Genomic DNA, 19,341 nt, shown 5'->3' on the forward strand with positions numbered 1-19,341 from the left:
AAAACGTATCTGTGAATTTTTTTTTGTTTGTTTTTTGCAACATGTACCTGCAACTGTGAATTAAATGTCTGGAAAATGATAAACAATGTTCTAACATCAAGTTATTTGGATACAAATATTTTTCAAAAGAGGTTTTGAGCAAATGTCATGTTTCATAGCAGTGCATGCCTTTACAGTAACTATGTTTAAGGCATCAAAATGCTCATTTTAATTTTAAAACCCTGATTATTTTTGTTAAAGTGCAAACTTATCCCTTGAGATACCTCCAGACTTCATTGTTTCCTTTCAAAATCCTCTTGTGTACTTTGTAAGGCTTGGTGGTATTTAACAAAATATAGATAAGTAGATGGGTGAACTCTTACACAAAGTTACAGATTCAGGCTGTACATAATTCAGTCCTTAAATCACTTCTCACTTGAAGAAAACATGTCCTGTTGCAGCCAACTGAAGAGAATCTTAAAAACCCTTAAAATTAGAAAATAAGTTGTTTTGCTTCATTCATTTTTGTGCTATTTGTTTTGACATGATTATTTGTGTTGCGGTTCCTAAATCCAAGAGGAATGCTATTATTGATACATGGATGGCCAACAAGTTCTGTTGGCCATCCATGGCCATGCAGCTGTAATTCGTGCACAACCTCAGTTGTTTTTTTTGTTTTTTTGTTTTTTTGGCACAGACACACTGCTGCAGACGTAAAACAAGAAAAGGCAGGAACAACCACTGAATTTGCATGAACCAAAAACAATAGACTTACTTGGAAGGAAATCAAGGATGAGTAACGAGGAACTGCATGACATCGAACCAGATGACGGGAATTCCTCAGCTGCTGGCGATAAACGCCGCATAAATAAATAGTCTGGATTGATAGAACATGTTCAAATATTTAGGTGAGGTCCAGGTTACTGTGTGGGCTCCTGGCTCATCTATACATCTGCCATCCATGTAATTCACAGCACAAGAAGAAACAAGCTCACGCACACTATAGTATGTTTTCGGTTTAAAGTTTGAGCTGAGATCTGGAACAGTGTGAACTTCTGCACAGAAGTCTGGGAGAGCTCAGAAACTGATCTGCTCTTCATGTGGAGAACAAACGGTGAAAGGAAAAGGAAGGAATCCTTCATGAGGAAAAGTCCAAGTCAATATGACTAACTCACAGGCATCCTGAATCAGATGGGTTTTTGTTCTACAGGTCCATATCGGCGGTTTTTCAGGGCGGCATTAGAAATGGAGAGTCCAGATTAAAATACTATACACATGACTTATCTGTCAGCTGCGCCTTCAAAAAGTTATCAAATATTTTTACGCGCGCACAAGCCAATGAGCAGTTGGCGCCCCCTGCTTGCTGCTGAGAACAGGGAGACTGTTTGTGTTTTGAATAGGCCATTATTCAGTGGTTTTCCCGTCCCCAGAATCGAGACGATTTCCAGCTTTTTGAATGCTTGTAGAGGTGCCACTCTGGAAGAATTAGACTCAATACCACACTCTGAATTACAAGTAAATGTTGTGATCGCTCAAACCACACCCACATCTCCTGCAGCTGAAAGAGAATCTGGAACTTTCTAAAGTAGTAAGATTAAGGATGCTTTATCAGCAACCTTTGAAATATGAGTTTTTGCTTAATATCTCATTTTTGCCATCAGCCTTGAAGGTGACACCACAAGAAATGCCACATGTCACTATTTGGGAAAACTATAGTTTCTCGTTCAGCTACAGCAGCAAAAGAGAAAAAAAAGTGGATTGAACTAAAGTTTTATGTCAGGGTTTTATAACAACGTAAAATATGTGGCTTCTCCACTTGATTACTGTCACAGTTACTTCAAGCTAAACGATAAAAAGACAAATTGGCTAAAATCCAAATGCAGATGCAGGTAGCATTCAAGCAGCCAAACATCGAGATAGGCTTTTACGGTCACAGGCGCGCAAACAGAAACTGGTTTTTTGTGTAGAGGAGATTCATCTGAGGATTAATATTTTTCTCTGAACCATCAAGATTCCAAAAAAAAAAAAAAAAAAGTTGTAGAAATTCCTGATTAGTAACATTGAACGATGTTTTGTCATGTGATTTGTCAAAATCAAACCAAATCTGGAGCCAGTTCTATAGATTTCTGTAAAAGAAATGGTTACATTTTAGAAGTCACATATTGTTGCAGCAATAATAAATAATGCTTTCGCAGTATAATTTTCAGAGTGAATTTTGTTTCTTTTGTCATCTGTAAACCATAATTATCAAAACCATTAGATATTTCATTCTAATGAACCGAGTTTTCAGTTCCTAAAACAAATTATCCCTGCAAAACTTTCGGTGCTCATGGTTTGAAACGCAGGAATACGTGGATGAAACCGGTTAGGAAATTTTAATAATTTTTAATAGATTGAAAATTTTTGATTTTTATTCGCAGTCTGAGAATGTGTCCCTTTACAAACTTTCATCTGAATTGTATTCTTCAAAACATTTCTACATTTTTTGGGCCTATGTCATTAAGCACTTTTAGATGTTTTGTTAATGTTAAAGAATTTTACAGTTCCTTTAATAAAAAAAAAAAAAAAACAAAGACAAAAAGAACCGTCTTTCCAATAAACTGATTTGGGTTTTAATTACCTCACAGCTACGATTCTCCTTTTACTTAAGTCAATCTTTTCAACCTTGAAGGAGTCTTCTCTAAAACCATCTTACTTTATTCACCATTAACCTGATAATTAAACCCGACACTCGCTCTGTACATTTTTCTGGGTCACGTGCAAGAGCTAAATATGTAAAACCTTGAGCCAGCATAAAACAAAAACAAAAAACACTTCTCTGGAAGCAACTCTGTTTATGAGGGAGAAGAATGTGATTATATCTCATCTGCACTTTTACTGGCATGGCAGACGCAGATTTCGCCCTCTCCGCTCAGAGGGAGAAATAAAGAAGTGTGGCAAATAAAGAATCAAGTCGTGAAGCAAAGGAGTTAAGATTGTGGTTATTTTATTGGAAACAGTGAAAGTGGATTATTTGAACCCCTTTTTCCCTGAATTAGCTCTACCAAACATCCTCTTTAACTACACTATGTTAGGATGAAATACAGTTAAATACTCAGACATTACAACACAGAACCGATGATGGAAAACAAAAACAAAACAAACAAACAAGAAAACAAAAAAAAGCGGGAGGGTTTAACCTAAAAGCCCGCAAACCACCCAGAGATCAGCGCCTTAAAGACGACGATGCTAGCAGGAGAAGCCGACTCGCAGCTGCATGTCTGAACACAGTGGTTGACGGTTTTGCCGCCTGCGTGTGTCGGCAGATCTACTCTGCCCCCCCCCCGTTTGGCCTGAAAACAGACAATAGGAAAATTCGCCTCAGACAGCTGGGACTGTCTTCCCGACATAGTTATATAAATACGTTTTTGTGCAGAACAGGGGGGTTAGTTTGTTACAGCTTTCAGGCGAGAAAATAACTGGCCTTAAATCTGTTTTAGTAATAGTAGGTCCTAAAAGTCTGGATTCACATGAATACATACATTTTTCTTTCCAGTACACATGAAGCGAGGGAGAGGGGGGGGATTGTTTTATTTACCCCCCCACCTCACTTCAAGAATAAAAAAAAAAAGAAAAAAGAAAAAAAAAAAAAAGAGCTTTTCACATGATCGCTTCGGGAAGGAGATCACGCTCTGAACTTTAGCAGTACATTCAGCACTCAGTTTTAAAGTTCTCTATTGCATACAAACATGATCGATCCGTCCGAAACGCCGTCACTACAGGAACACAACAACCACGATTTAAATTAAAAAAATAACACACAGCCATCACAGTTTTCGCCGCAACTCTTCTCTGAACATCTTGGCGGAGCTTCCTCTTCCATAAACATCATAATTTAAAAAAAACAGTAAAACGACATGAGTAAACAAACATGGGAAGGACAGGGAAGGGGGAGGGGAGTTACAGTATTTATGTTCGCTAAATAAATACAGGGCTTCAAGGGATTAGTGTGGAATCTTAAGGCTCATGAGAAACTAAGGGCTTGTTTTTGAGCATTTCTGCTGCTACTGACAGGAGGACGATCTCTCTTCACAACAAAACCTCAAAATAAACAGATTTAACACGATGCCTTAGTACTGGATCGACTAGGATGGGGGATAAAATATGAGCCATAGGGGGAGGGGGAGTATTAAGATACATTACAAATAATACCAAAAGTCATTTCAAATACACTAAAATAGTCCAAAAGAGCATATAGATAGCTAGGGCTGAAATGCTTTCTTGTGGTTAAAAGCAGCAAACAATTAAGTGACAGACAGTAATTCTTAAGTTTCAGTGTCCCTTTGTGATAGTATGCAAGTGGGGCAGTAGATCATCTCTACTTTTTTTTTTTTATATATATATAATTGCATTGGTTCCCTATAGGTAGGGGTACTGTGTGAGGCGCCTGGGGCTCAGCTGGTAGGCGCCGTACGCCTCAGCTCGGGGCGTCACGCTGACGTAGGGCGAACCGGCCGCGAACTGGTGCTGGTAGGCGGCGGGCAGGCCGTGCAGCAGGCTGCTGACCGACTCCTTGCGACCGGCCGAGTCCCTCCTGGAGGACGACGAAGATGAGGCGTACGTTGCTGCATAGGCGGAGGGAGAGTGTCCGTGGCTGCCGTGGCCCCGGCTGAGCAGCTGCTCCATGGCCTGGGAAGCCGAGGAGAGCGCCGTGGAAGCTGGGTAGGTGTACAGGCTGGCCGCTGCGGCGGCGGCGGCAGCGGCTGCGGCGGCCGAGCCCGGGACCAGGGCAGACACTTCTGGGAAGCTGTAGTGAGAGGCGGGAACAGTCGGAGGGAACGTCTGCTGGCGGTGCAGAGAGGAGTCGCCGTGGGAGACCAACAAACGCTCCTGAGACGAAGAAACCACCGACTGAACCTAAAAAAAAGAAGAAAAAAAAGAAACATTTTAAAGCATTACCGTTAGCTGTTAGCAAAGTGTTCATCATTTAAAACTGTGTTTCAGCTCAAACTATTTTTGCTCAGCTTGTTTATCGTCCCACCCAATACACCCAGGTTTCTTACACACGCTTCCTCGATCAAAAAGTTTCTCGTTTGATTCGACAAACATTAATGATGCAAAAACACTTGGATTAAAAAAAAACATGGATGATATCTATATGACCAGAAAGATGAATGAGTGAAACTTCTCTATTTAGTTTTAGTTTAATCCATGTTTATTTAGATCTGGAAAATACTTATAGTTAATTCCCTACTTTCCAGACAGCAGAGAGCAAAATGATTTATTATTGTTGGATCAAGACAAAGTTATAAACATCCATGGAATACCAAGAAGGGTTTGTGTCAGATCGTTTCAAAACCCAGCTGCCATTATAGTTTCGTCCAGCAGGGGGCGGCGGCTTTGGCTCAGTCAATATCCTCTCCTCTTTATTTACCAGGTCATTCTTATGCATTTTAGTAAAACTAAAACTTCCTAAAAAGTCCTGGGAGTAATTTGTAAAAGTGTAAATCGAGTTTGCTCCTGCCTTCAGTTATAGAAAACTGAAAGGACCTGCAACAAAGTTCAACTACTCTGGTGGATTCTGCATCCTTTAGCTGACGCCACAGTTTGCAGAACCATTACAAGGATCTCATTGCACTCAGGCTTAGATCTGCCTCAGTGAAAACAGTCAACACAAACTAAAGCGGAACGCCACACCTATAGAAAAGCACAACTTTAAAGGAGGAAAATTACATGTTTAGTCCAGCCAGAGTCCACAATCTGATCTAAATGATAATCTGTGAGAAGATCTGTGATGTTACAATATTACATCGAGACGTAGCATGTTTTGGTCAAAACAAAGACTGTATTATGAAGCTATAATAAAAGCTGTATTGTACAAGATATGACACACTGAACGATAGTGCGTGATACGGAGATGATGATGCCTCATTCCAAACTCCAGGAATATTAACAGGAGCCAAGCCACAAGCTGGATGATTTCATCTCCAACTGAAGGTTCTTCCTGCACCGTTTCCCGAAAGCAAAATCTACTGTAGTCTGGCGCAAAGACAGCGTTTAAATAATAATCTTTGTCTCTCCTATCCAGTGATAGAAATATACAGAAATTGTTCACAAAGTACCCCAGAGACACATGTTCATGCTTTATTGCTGAACTGGAAGTGCCTCAATGCTCCAACGTCCCATTTTTGTGCTTTTTTTTTCTCTCTGATCTGAAAACCGCAGAAAACGGAGGAAAGTCTAGAAGAGCAAGTTACGCAAGATATGACTGCAAAGTGAAGTTGCCTTTTCAAATAAATGTATTTTTTTTTTTATTACTACTTGTTATTGTAATTTATTTATCCACTGATGATAATGTCAGTGTTATTTCATTCAGTCCACCCACATTTTCTTTCCTTTACACTAATGCACCCTTGCTATGGATTTTGTCTTGTGATGTATAATTAATATTAAAAAAAAAGAAAAGAAAAGAAAAATTTGACACGAACAAACAAACAAGGCAGCAAGACGAAGCCTCACCTGGCTGAGGTTCAAAGGGTGAGACTGGCTCGGGACCAGCGCAGCTCGATCCAGGCTTTCCCCGGAGCTGCACGGCTGCCGGTTGGATGATCTTTTTGGCTTCATGTAAGTACCTGAAGGTCGACAGGATAGAATCGTTATCCATTTATCACTAACGCTTGGAATTAAACTCGATCCGACATCCGCAGCGCCCTCACCAGACTCCAAGCGGCCGTGTGAAGCCGCCGCCCTCTCAGAGGTCTGGCTCTTGACCGAAGGAGCCACCACTGCCAGAGACTTGGCCTGCCGGGACGACGGGGGGCCGGCGGCGTTCTGACTGCGAGGCAGCGGGGTCAGCGGGCTGGTGGTGGACGAGTCAGAGTCATGCACAGTGACGCAGCTGATCACGTTGGTGCGCTCGGTTCGGCTCAGTCCAACACTAGACGGATAAATATTGGTTGGAATATTTCGGTCCGCAAACAGTAAGGAGTTTAAGGCAGAGCAGAGGGTTGGACTCACCTGGCCGGGTGGAACTTGCGCTCGTCTTCTGTGTCTGTGTCGCTGTGAATGGTGATGATGCTGACCGCCGGGCTGGGGGTGTCCGAGATGACGATGGGTTGGGACAAGGCCACAGAGGAAGTGGGCGGGGTCACGCCGCTGCTGAGGATAGATGTGGTGGATACAACCCTAGATGGAAACAATTTTGTTTAGTTTTTTATTTCTCTCCATCCAGACCTGGCAACATTTAAGAACTGACGATGAAGGTGTGGCGGAAATTATTTCAGATTATTTGGAGATTTTTCTGACATTTCACCTCGACTCATCTAATCATCATTTGTGTCTTGAACAGAAACTGTTGTCACTCAAGTGTCACCAAGACTCTCCGAGCGAAGCATCAGAGGCGGCTAATGGGTGGCTCAGAGAGGCACGGTTTTAATCAGAAAAAGTTAATTAAGGGATTATGTTTGCCTTCATCTGGCACAACGCCATTTCCCAAGGGCATTTAAAAACCTTACAAACCTGTTTCTGTTCTCCCCACACCGGGCTTTTCCTTTCTTTCTCTCTTGCTGCGTCCTGGCTTGAGATCCGTTTCTGTTGGGGGATAACAAATTAAAAAATGAGCACGGCAAACAACAAGAGAAAAAAAAATAGAAAAAAATGAAGATGGCAAAGAGACAATTCTGAGGTATTTGGAAAGACAAAGGCAGATACAGAGAGAGAAAGAGAGAAAGAGAAAGAGAGAGATCAACATATCACAGCCTGTCAACATTTTCTAAAGTAATTGTCTGTTCCTTGGCATAAAATATACTGAGCTCTGACTTATTCATAGCGTCTTAATAAAATGATGCAAAATGTCCAAAATGTCATCTTTGTTTATTTTTGGGACGATAATTTCTAGCTTAAAAAAAACAAAAAAAAAACTCACCAACATCTGAGAGACACTACAGAAAATGAGCTTTAAAAAGTTTTTTTCTTAATAGCGATTAAGTTCATTTTGCAAGACAAAAGTACTGCTTTCAGCATTTATTTTGTCAAATAAATGCTGAAATTGAATCATTAAAGAGGAATAAATATTTACTACAAAAAGTAATATCCAGCTTCTATATTTCTGAGTTCTTTCCTTTTTTTATTTAACTATTTGTATTGTATTTAATAATGTGATAATGCTCCAATGTTGAAGACTACTGACTAACAGCGTTAAATATGAAAAAAAAAAAACAAACTCAATTTGTCTACAATCATTGTTAAAGGCCTGCCCATCTTCTCCCCACACTCTGAGCTTTTTCCCCTCCAAACATGGAGACTCATTTCTGACCTACAGAAGCCAAAATGGCATCAAATCAACATCGACATCGAGACACTAAAAGAAACGGCAAGTACACCAAATTCCTTGTCGTCCCACAACCCTGCGGCATGTTTAAACCAGTTCACCCACCGCCAGCTTTGTCCCGTCTGCACAGCGGCGCCCGAGTGAATGGCTTCCAGGGGAGATTCTGTGACGTTCGTCTGGTGGGCGGAGCCATGGATGGCCACACCTGGGACCTGCTGCCATGACGAGGGGATGAGGATTTGTTGGGTACCAGTTGGCCAAGCCTGCTGAGAAAGACAAAAAGACCCATGAGTAGATGCACCCAGGTAGATACTTAAAAATGAGAACCGGTTTTCTAATTGCTGCCATGGGCCAGACGTATTAAGCCATGCTGAGAAATCCACAGACTAAAAAAAAAAAAAAAGTAAATAAATACAAGCCAGTTGCCAGGATCGTCTACAGGCAAAAGCACAAAGCTAGAGAAGCGAGCAACCTTTCCCAAGCCATTCCTTTAATTCTAGCATTGGCCTGCAACAAATTCACAGGATGAAACCATGCAAAGCACAAACAATGAAGCGCTGTCAACAGATCAGATAAAGAGTCGAGTATTTACAGAACCGCGGTGCCTGTTAAAGAAGATCCAGATTAGTTCAGTCCCCTGATGCCAAACAGTCTGCTGATCGTAAATGTTGGGAAAGAGCATGCCACATGTTCAGGGGCTGAAACAGAAGAGGTGTGTGTGAGAGCTCTTGGTGGTCGCAGCTGCGACCTCCGCTGCTGGACAATCGATGGCAGGACAGGACAAAGAGAAGCTACAAGCAAAGCGCAGACCAACTCAGCAGCGCATGCGCTCCATGCCCTGAGCACACCTATTGGAGGAAGAACTGGGGAATGAAAATGGGTGGATGAAGAAGGGAATAAGAAAGGGGAAATGTCATCAATTTTGACGTCATGTTCAAACACTAAGTTTCAAAAAAAGTTAAAAAAATAAATAAATAAAAAAAGTGCTGCTGGATCACAAGGCGGAATTTGAGCATGGACCAACTGTGACACATCCATACGTGAGTTAGGAAACTACAAGAAGGACGAGCCCCATACAACGTGTGGTACAGGAAGAACGGAGAACTTGCAAACGAATGGAGAGACAGAGAGACAGAATGGGGAAGGAAAGCCGCTAGTGTTAGTGAGCGAGACATTCTCCACAGGATGCCGTCGGTGCTTTACCAGCACAGTGGCTGTGTGCTCCAGGAGGGCGGGCCGACCCACCCCGGGGCCCAGCCCCAAAGGCAGGGAATACTGAGGGGCTATGCCTGGTGGGGGTGGGTGTAAGGTGGCCACCATCAGGGGTGTGCAGGAACCCTGGAGGAGGAAGGGAGGATAGAGGAGGGCAGCGTTAGGTGAGGAGTAAAAAAAAAATAAAAATACAAGGTCAGGCCCTACAGCCCTGTGATTGGCTGAGGGGAAGCACAGACAGCTGCAAAGAGACGGACAGAGGGAACACTGGTCAGCTACGTGACTGACGTAGCAGTACTCAACAACCCCCCACATCTCAAAAAACACTCCAATCGGCTCTGAAAGCAAATCCACAAAGAGCCAAAGCGCAACAGAAGGACAAGCAACTTCATGTACACAACCTTTGAGAAACCTCAACCTTTGAAAAACCTCAACTGTAAAACCGATAAGATTTTTTGCCTCCTTTAATCCATGTAGTCAGAGGATTATCAGTTAAGCACAGTGTGATAAAATCATGCTATGTTTCTTCTAGTATTCACATATAAGAAAGTCAAGATCAAACACATTTTTGATCAACTTTGTGATCAAAACTCTGAAAGTCCATCTCCAATTTATCAAGACTTCTTTTTTTCAGGAAGGTCAGACAGTGTTTGCTTAGCACACTGAGAACAATCATTAGTAAAGTGAGAATTTTGGACAGAATATATTTTGATACATATTTTCCCAGCTCTAAGTTGTGTAAACTTCAAGGTTTATGGGCTTAAGCACAGAGTATGAGGTGAAGCATAATGAGGGAGAGTGAGGCCTAAGGAGATCAGCGCCCTGGATCAAGGTATCCAAAATTATTAGGAAACTAAATTGGGGTGGGGGGAGGTTTAAGAGACTCTGAAAACTTAAAAATTGCAAAAAGTCTGAGCGGGATGCAGCACTGTTGTGATAAATAATAATAATAATAAAAAAACATATTTTTTTTATTTAAAATAGTTACGTTTCCAGAGAAATGTGACTGCAGCAATTTTAGAAGAACAAATTGCTAACAGTTTCAAACAATACACAGTCACTAATCTGTGGCCTTCTCTACTTAACTGGTTCCAATAGCAGACTGGTGCTAGAGTTTACTAAACACCAGTTCTTTGAGTCTCCAACCAGAAACCTGGTACCAGTAACTCTGCAGCTAGCCAAAGGAAAGAGTTTCTTTATTCAGGAACCGGAGGCTCATGGGTAAGTGTAGAGAAGAAAAACATTACGCTCATTTTCTATTCACCCGTCAGAGTTTAAACAGCTTAATGCTAGTGGCTGATTGTTTTCCCCTGAACCTATAAATGTTATTTCTGATGACTTAACTTCTTTAAAATCACCTTGCTGCATTACATTTAGCCGTCTTTAACTCCAGTCCTTCAGCTCTGCTAGTGCTGAAAATCACAGATCAGCAGTTAATGGAAATAAGAGTAAAAGTTAAGAGCTGAATCACTGTTGTTCTCATTTATTTATTTTTACAATTTGACTTCTATAAACATTTGAAAGTCCTGTATCTTGCTTCCCAACCCTTTTGTGTTGATGTAACACATAGAATCTAGCAAAAAACACAGAAGGTTATAGTGATAATGTGAAAAGAACATATTCGAATACCATAAAAATGCTTACCTGGGTGAGCATACTTGGTTGGATCTGCAGTGACTGAGCAGACTGGTTCTGAGGTACTATAGGTACAGAGTTCTCCACCCTGACAGGGAAGCTGGAGCTCTTACTCGATGGTTGTAGCCCTGAAAAACAAAGCAACAATTGAAACAAAAACACAAAACCAGAAAAAAAAACTAAAGATCATAAAAAACAATTTTTTAAAAATAAAACTAAACCCTATTTTTACGTTCAGTTTATTAGCATATTTGTGAGAATGCAAGGCTTCTATAGTATAATGTATTTCAAAGTTGAGGCTGTGATTCCCTAGGTGGCCACCAGGGGGCGATAAGGTGGCCTCAGAAAGCTGAGAAGATGAAGGAAACGAATGTGAAAGTAAAAACTGAATCCCATCTATTTTTTAAATCAATACACACATATATATATATATATATATATATATATATATATATATATATATATATATATATATATATATATAAAATGCAAGTTAAAATAACTTAAAACTGGACTATATACATTCAATATTAAATATATATATTTATAATATTTGTCATGGTCTTCCTTCTGATCAAGCTACTTTCTCCTCAAGCTAGCATAGCACAAGGAAAATGGACAAGTGTATGAAACAAAGTTTAGATTTTATTTTACTTTATTGGACAAGACTCGTGTTGGAACTGTGGGATTAATATAAAAATATGTATATTGCATATTTTCTTGGAATCAAGAGGGGACTGTGGCGGTTTTTGTTTAGTATCAGGTAAAACTTTATGACATCAGAATGAATAAAGTTATACTACCTGATAATACAATTTTTCACCACAGAACTCATGGCCAACTAAAATTAAAATGCATGAGGCAGCATTTATGCTAAACGAAAGCAATAATTATTGAATAGAGAATAAAAGTGGGGGAAAAAACATTGTAAAAGTTGATATTCTTTACATATTTTGAAGCATTTTCTGTGAGTTTTCAAAGGGGCAGAAAGTAGAGCATGAAAACCTTTGGGAACAGCTGCCTTAGTCTAGTATTTGCTAATGCAGGACAAATTCTAAGAGAACTGCTGTGTGACTATAAGTCGAAGATCTACCTTGAATAGTAGAGGGTGGACACACAATAAGGGTCTGTTGGAACGGTTCTGCCTGGCTACACAGCCCAGCAGGACGGGCTGGAAGTGGGACGCTTTGTTGAGCCAAACCAGGAATGTTGATAGTGGCTTGTTGGTAAAGAGCTGGCTGGTAGTTCAGCAAAGGCACCGCACCCCCTGCAGAAGGCACCTGTTGAGATGATGTCACCGATCAACACCAGAAGGCTTAAAGGTTCAGAAACACACGTTTGCTGTCATTCATCTTAGATACTTCACAGAGTCTGACAAACCGCAGCGTCAATGCTGACACAACTGCCCGGAAATCACTTGAAATGTTACTGTCCAGCTCAAGAGAACACCACCTTAGTGGACACGCTGCAAAAAACACAAAATGTTACCAAGTATGTTTGTTCTAGTTTCTAGTACTTTTTCTTATCAGTATTAAGAAACTGACTAAAAAAAACTCCTCTATCTTGCTGAACTGCTGCTTGTAAGTTCGTTTTGTCTTATCTCAAGAGTACAAAGATATCTGCACTAGAAACTAGACCAAACATACTTGGTAAGATTTTGTGTTTTTGCAGTGGCAAGACAAAAAATCTCTATAATTATTCCACCGTAGAAAGTGGCACACTCTTTGAAAAGCTACACCTGGACTCTGCTGAAACAATTTCGAACTTTTTGAGAAGAGTAGAAAGTACATTTTGTAAACCAAATTGGCTTGAGAGTCATTTAAGGATATCAGGATAAAGTGTTATAATACATGACATAAGCAGAGTCAAAGGCTTAAAAACCGGTTTATGCATGTTGACAGAGAGCAAAAAAAAAAAAAACAACAAAAAAACAATGAACACCCACATTTAGTGTGTGCTATTACATCCAGGTGTGCATAAATATTTGCACGCACAGTTCCTACCTGGTTATGCTGGTTAAGCTGGCTACTGAAGGTTACAGTGAGGTTTCCTGCGGCAGCACTGGGAACTGCATTGGTGGAGTACAGAGACTTGCTACTGTCGTACGTGCTCCGGCGCTTGCAGATCTCCATATTTTGGAAGCATGACTTGACACTGGGGGGGAAAAAAAAAAAAAAAAAAGTTGGAGTGCCAAATATTTTAGCAGATACACCTAGGTAAGCACTTTCTCCAAAAAACTGATTCGACTTCCCCACCTCGACTGCACTTACTGTGAGCTGTGTGGATAATTTATTAGGTGACTCATCGTGACAAAAGGGTGACCCAGCGTTTTTGTGGGAGTGATTCTTTTGTCAGCATCGAGACGAAGCATCCGTTTCAAGAGATCTATGAACTCTCTCCTGTCGGCTTTCTCAGCCAGCATGTCCGTCCCCTCCAAATGAGATGACAGGTTGACCTGAACGCAGAAAGTAACGAAAACGGTTTCACAATCGACAAATACTTCAGACGATTTCCTAGACGTTAAAACAAAGTCTACAGACGAAGCGTACCTGCATCATGTCATCTAGGCAGTTGAAGATGTACTTCCTGGCCTCCTTCGATTTGATACCCATCTCCATTTCGTGCTCTGCTGGTGTCTGGGGAAAAAACAAACAAACAAAGAATGTAATGCATGTGTATCTTTAGTAATAAAACCATTTTGGAATGATGAACCAAATTATGAGAGAATTTTAACAAAACATTGTCAAGAAATTGGGGCAGGATTTGTTGACAGCTTTAATTGTATAGACTTGTTGTTTTATGAGACAGATTAATGATCTGTAAAATAGGAAGTGTATGTAGGAAGTTTTATAAGAGCAACACAGATTTCTGCCTGATAAAGTTGTAATGTCATGTAATAAATAAACTTTTACCATTTCAAGGCTGTTATGTCTCTACTTTTGTTTTCAACCTCTAACAACTCTGTTGCACAATTTGTACAAAATTCTCTAAGAAGTTAAATCTAAGCTGTGTTTCATAAAAACATTTTCTGCAACAAAACACTAAAAATACCTTAAAAAAGGTTTGATTTGTTTTGGATGGTTATAGTTTTCTCAGCTAAGCCCTAGTCTGTGCAGTAGATCACTTTATTATGCTACACGAATCTCTTAAAACCTGGATATTTTAGCAACGCTTCCATCTTGTTGTCATCTACTACATTTGAGTAGTAGATGTGTGGTAAGCTTTAGTATGCCAAATCAACCTTAAGCCGCCAGAGCGGGTAGCTGGAGTCCGGGCCTCGGTTGAAGAAGCGGCTGGTCTTGGTGCCAGCGCTCAGGAGGTATTCAGCTGGGAGGCCTTGAGTCTGAGAAATGTATCGGATCTGGAGACGCAGAGGACAAGGAATCAGTTTGTTTTTTGTACGAGATACTGCATCTTCTCATTTCGGATGATTAGATTTAAGATCTGACCAACATCCACACTGACCTGGTCGTACTCGGAAGCTCCGGGGTAAAGAGGCCAGCCTAAAAACAGCTCAGCGATCACACAGCCCAACGACCACATGTCGATGGCCTCACAGAACGGCAGGCCCAAAATGATCTCTGGAGCCCTGGACGGCAGACAGCAATTGGCAATTAATGAGTGAAGTGACAAATCTGATCCCAAATGTTTTTGCTTTTTTTTTTGTTTCCAAAATGACAGCTTGTGTCGAGATTAGTAAAATACCTGTAGTAGCGAGACTGTAAGTAGGTTGAGCACACAGCTTTCGACACGTGACTCGCAGAGCCGAAGTCTATGACCTTCACCCGGTACGGCTGCCTGATCGGGTCGACCAGCATGATGTTTTCAGGTTTCAGGTCCGCATGGATCAGTCCTAAACTCTTCAGTTTCATCAGTGCTGTGGCCACCTAAAAACGCAAACAGCTGTTAGAACTTCTTGAAATACTATGATGACGACGACGACAAAAAATGAAAACGTTACGTTCAGCCGACCTGCTGCAGGATGGGTCTGATGTGTCGTAAGGGGAGCGGGCTGAACTTGCTGTGCTTGAGAAAGTCGTACAGGTTCTGCTCCAGCATCTCAAACACCAAGCAGGTGTGGCCCTTGTGTTGGAAGCATTCGTACGAGCGCACAAAATTGTACTCGTCTGCGTTCTCTGCACTCAGCCGATTCAGTATGCCCACCTGTGGAGAACAGTAACCAACTAGTTAGAAACAAACGCTGGTTTTCCTGGAGATTTTACCTACTGAATCATGAACGTGCTTTACCTCGATTTGTCCCTGACGAGCGTATGAAGGATGGTTCTTCAGAATCTTGATAGCCACGATCTCATTGGTGCCCCTTTTCCAACACTTGGCCACTTGCCCAAACGTGCCCCTTCCCAGAAACTCTAGGACTTCGTAGCTGGAGGACATGGAGCAGAGGATCTCGTGCTGAACGAGCTGATAATCCCCCTCGCCGTTGGAGCTGCTGCTCTTGGTGGTCGGAGCCGAGTGAGGTATGGACTGGCCCGTGCCGCCTCCCCCGCCTCCGCCCGTGCGGGTGGAGTAGGTCGCCGCGGGAGCCGAGAGCTCCTCCAGGATTTGAACGCTGCCACACCCGCTCCCGCTGCCCTCGCTGACCTCCTCTATCTTTCTCTTCTGGCCGTGCCTCTGGCTCCTCGCTTCCGACGACGTCTCGTGATTGTACGACGAAGAGGTCGCCTGCTCGGGGACGCGCCGACTGGACCCGCGAGGAAGACTACCTGTGCTATCAGCGGCTCGCACCACCACCTGGCCCCTGGAGCCCGTGGCAGCGGGAGGGAAGACGAGCGACGGCGCAAACGGAGGCACGGCCATGGCTGGGGTGAATGCGTACGCCGACTGGCCTGCTATGGAACCGTAGGCTTCAGTGGTGGAAACGTCCCAGACATTGCTCTCCACCTTGAGCTTCTTAACTCGGCAAAAGGCACTGGAGGAGATTGAAGGGGGAGAGAAGACTTGCAGCTGTGAACTCATTGCTGCAAGGAGGAAAAAAAAAATTTATTTATAACAATTCGGAAAAAAAGGAAAATAATCAGCATCCCCAATGTATAATTGGGAATATTACCATACGTCTGTGGCAGCAGCTTTGTGCGCATAGCGCTGCATGTATGATTATGCAACTAGCAGCAATACCTCCTCCACAACATCTTATTTGCTTCTGCGAGTTGCAGATAATTTATACAAGAAAAGTAAAGAAAACACACCCGGAATGTCATTCGTCAGCCAATTCTTCCCCTTCGTGTTAGTGGTATAGCTTGTGAACAGTGCTGAAATGTCATTAAGTTAAAACAAGAGGTGATTTACTTGAGTAAACAACTCTTGTTGACATAGATATAAATATATATACCATTTCTAAAAAAAAAAATAAATAAATAAAAATGCTGGTTTGTGGAATGTCTGGAGCTCACCAATAAATCAATAAATAACTCAAACATTTTTAGCATATAACTTTAAATCACCAAATATAGTGTAAGTAAATGTGACAGCTGGCTGAATAATGCCCCTTTAAAAGTCAGTTAACCAAAAATGATACTCTTTTACTTTAAAAAGGTGTACTGTTGATTAAAAACCCAGGAAAATATCAAATACATTTTAGAAACTGTCAATCTTTGTGATTAACGGGAAACTGCTTTTAAAGTTTTATTTTAAATCTGCACTCCCCAATTTCTGTGAGGAGTTTTAACGTTTTATTGTTGTATACAATAGAGGTGGGGGGGGGAGGGGGAGTCCAAATACTGTTTAAATTATTCCAGTTTTGTAATTTTGGGTCACAACTTTTCACATTTTTATATGAAATTTGAGAGGCCTAACTTTTCTGAATATTTTTGACATACAAGTAGGGAAATTCTTATAGGGATGCACCAAGAAATTTTGATGCAGACTTTACCACTTGACCAACCTCTAAGCCCCCCACCTCCCAAACAATTAAATCTTTTGCCAATTGGTGGACACGCCACACATGAACCACCAGGTCACAGAACTACATCTCAGTTGGGTATGAATGCTGTTACCAACTAAAGAATACTCCAATTTTTATAGCTTCAGTATCAATGATATGTGATATGGCTTGATTCAAAAATCAAGCCAGAGGAAACAGCATTTAAATGACCAACTCTGAGTCGTAATCCTCTTAGAATAAGAAATCCCCTGGTTAACAACAAGAGCACACAAAACGGGACATTGCCCCTGCTCGCAAAATAATTAGTGACAGGAAGGCTTGAATAATAATAATAATAATAATAATAATAATAATAATAATAATAATAATAATAATAATAAAAAAGTATAGCTTTATATTTTAGGGGGGAAAATGACATCAGATGGTCTAAGCTTGATACAATCAGAAAAGGGGGTGGAGGGGAGGTCAGTCTCTGCTTGAAGCATCTCTAGAAACTGTGGTCACAGCATTAGAAGAGAAACGAAAAGGACTGCTTATCTCGTCTCAACATAATTTTACAGATAAACTTTGAAACATGAGCATGGATGACAGTAGAGATTAACTGTGCACTAGAACACTGTCACACATCATGGGCTGCCAAACAGCAAAGGCCTGTCCTCACAGGGAAAATGCAAGGACAAAAAAAAATAAAAAATACAAAATAAAAATAACCAAGGCCTGGACAATATGCTCACCAATACCGACTTACATTAACATTTACTGCCAATTCTGTCCTGATCTAATGAGATTAGGACAACTAAAACAAGCCCAAAACGTTGTAATCTGAAGCTGCCAACGTGCTCTGTCTTTCAGGGGACATTATTATATTTAAATCATTAATTTATCAGAGAACAAAAGAGATAAAAAATATATATATATCTAAAAGATATATATTTTAGTTCTATGCGGACAGGTTGATAAAAACAAAAAACAAAACAAGAACCTTGGAAATCGAAAGTGTTTCTTAATATAATCCATACCTGTATAATTACATGCGACAAACTAATCAGCAAAGCATCGTTATGAGACTGAAATACAGAAATTGTATTTTTAAGGATGGCTTCATGTGCTGTACCCAACTAAAGCAAAATTCACCACAATATTTTTTCAAAGCAGATAAGCTAAAAAAAAAAAAAAAAACCTTTACAAAGAGGCTATTACTGACTGGGTGTTGAAGAACAGATTTTCCCAACACTGATGTTAGAATATATACATGTATATGTATTAAAAAGTGTATCTGTGAGTTTCTGTTAGTTTTTAGCCCAAATGTATTCATAAATATGCACACCACTGAAGGATTTTTCAATCAGAAGCACAAAGATTGTTACTCAACAGACTAAAGCTAGCATGCTAACGCATTATCTCTTGACACCCATGGCCTCAAAAATCCAACGTTTTAATACACAAAAATGAAACCAATGTTAACATATATGTATACATCCAAACTTACACGAATAAATAGTTGTAACCTACCGTTTTATGTCGCCTCAACAGCTTTAAATCACAGCTCCGTCCACGGTTTAAATCCCACTGGTCGGCCAGTTATCCGATTAGCCTCCGCTAGCTAGGCCTGCATTGTTTCTTCAGTCGAAGGCGAGCTGATCAGCATTACAGCGCCGAGTTCCCACAGGAAAAAGCCCAAAACTCTCATTTTCTATATAAATTAAATACTCTACTTCTAAAATATGTACAATTCATAGTTAAAAGATCGCTTGCTCTACTCTTAAAATCCGCCCTCCGTGGAGTGGCCAAATCCACTTTTCTCCGGAACGAACCACGGCCTTATATCAGCTGCAAGCTTTACGACATGTCCGGTTTCTACCGTACTTACGGTAAATTTTCCAAGGCTCGGATGCAGCAAAAATCCACATGTTTTTGGGTCTTTTTTACATTTTTGGGAGAGAATCTGAAAAACAATGCCAAATCTGCAGTTACAAAATAAATTCCAGACTCCTGTATACAGGAGTCTGGAACAGTGTGCTAAAAAGTAGAATCATTGAGAGAACAGCACTATTGAGGAGGGTACCACATATTTACGGTAAAAATGAATTGACGTAAGTACTGGTAATTTTCCGGATTGCCTTGGAACTTTCTGTTAACGTTGGAACTGAGTGTTGTAATGTTTAGTCCTAAGTAAATACTCTTCACGCTGTTTTGAAAAGATCATGTAACTTCTCTCTAAAAGATGTTAACTGCAGGGACAAACACTTGGTGTATTTGAATAGATGGAAAACATTGGTGAATGTAGTAAGTTTTATTTTAAAAC

At 40.8% G+C, this 19,341-nt stretch overlaps 1 protein-coding gene across 4 annotated transcripts; it reads right to left on the reverse strand.

Moving 5' to 3' along the window:
* Window positions 1-2,948: 2,948 nt before the first annotated feature.
* Window positions 2,949-18,897, reverse strand: hipk1b (homeodomain interacting protein kinase 1b). 4 transcript variants are annotated; one of them, XM_008409337.3, is made up of 18 exons: window positions 18,549-18,897; window positions 15,383-16,113; window positions 15,107-15,298; window positions 14,840-15,021; window positions 14,600-14,723; window positions 14,376-14,495; window positions 13,684-13,770; window positions 13,405-13,589; window positions 13,138-13,288; window positions 12,228-12,414; window positions 11,144-11,262; window positions 9,491-9,625; window positions 8,393-8,550; window positions 7,477-7,548; window positions 6,976-7,143; window positions 6,675-6,895; window positions 6,478-6,590; window positions 2,949-4,875 (listed from the first exon to the last, which is right to left on the reverse strand). In XM_008409337.3, exons 2-18 carry the CDS (start codon window positions 16,109-16,111, stop codon window positions 4,378-4,380), a joined length of 3,441 nt encoding a protein of 1,146 aa, XP_008407559.1. In that variant the 5' UTR covers window positions 16,112-16,113; window positions 18,549-18,897; the 3' UTR covers window positions 2,949-4,377. The 4 variants fall into 4 exon arrangements, with proteins under 4 accessions (XP_008407559.1, XP_008407557.1, XP_008407560.1 ...); XM_008409335.3 differs by having other exon boundaries at window positions 8,393-8,553; XM_008409338.3 differs by lacking the exon at window positions 9,491-9,625.
* Window positions 18,898-19,341: the final 444 nt, after the last annotated feature.

The sequence above is a fragment of the Poecilia reticulata genome, chromosome 5 (genome assembly GCF_904066995.2).
Source record: "Poecilia reticulata chromosome 5, P_reticulata-male-v2, whole genome shotgun sequence".
NCBI classification, from domain to species: Eukaryota; Metazoa; Chordata; class Actinopteri; order Cyprinodontiformes; family Poeciliidae; genus Poecilia; species Poecilia reticulata.

What these genes read in the sequence shown, in the direction of transcription:
- hipk1b (XM_008409335.3), bottom strand. Translation starts at nt 16,111, where the DNA reads ATGAGTTCACAGCTGCAAGTCTTCTCTCCCCCTTCAATCTCCTCCAGT. An exon ending in AGCTTAACCAGCATAACCAG is followed by an intron (nt 12,415 to 13,137) that starts GTAGGAACTGTG and finishes TCATCTCAACAG; the next exon opens with GTGCCTTCTGCAGGGGGTGC. An exon ending in TCCACCCTCTACTATTCAAG is followed by an intron (nt 11,263 to 12,227) that starts GTAGATCTTCGA and finishes TTTGTTTTTCAG; the next exon opens with GGCTACAACCATCGAGTAAG.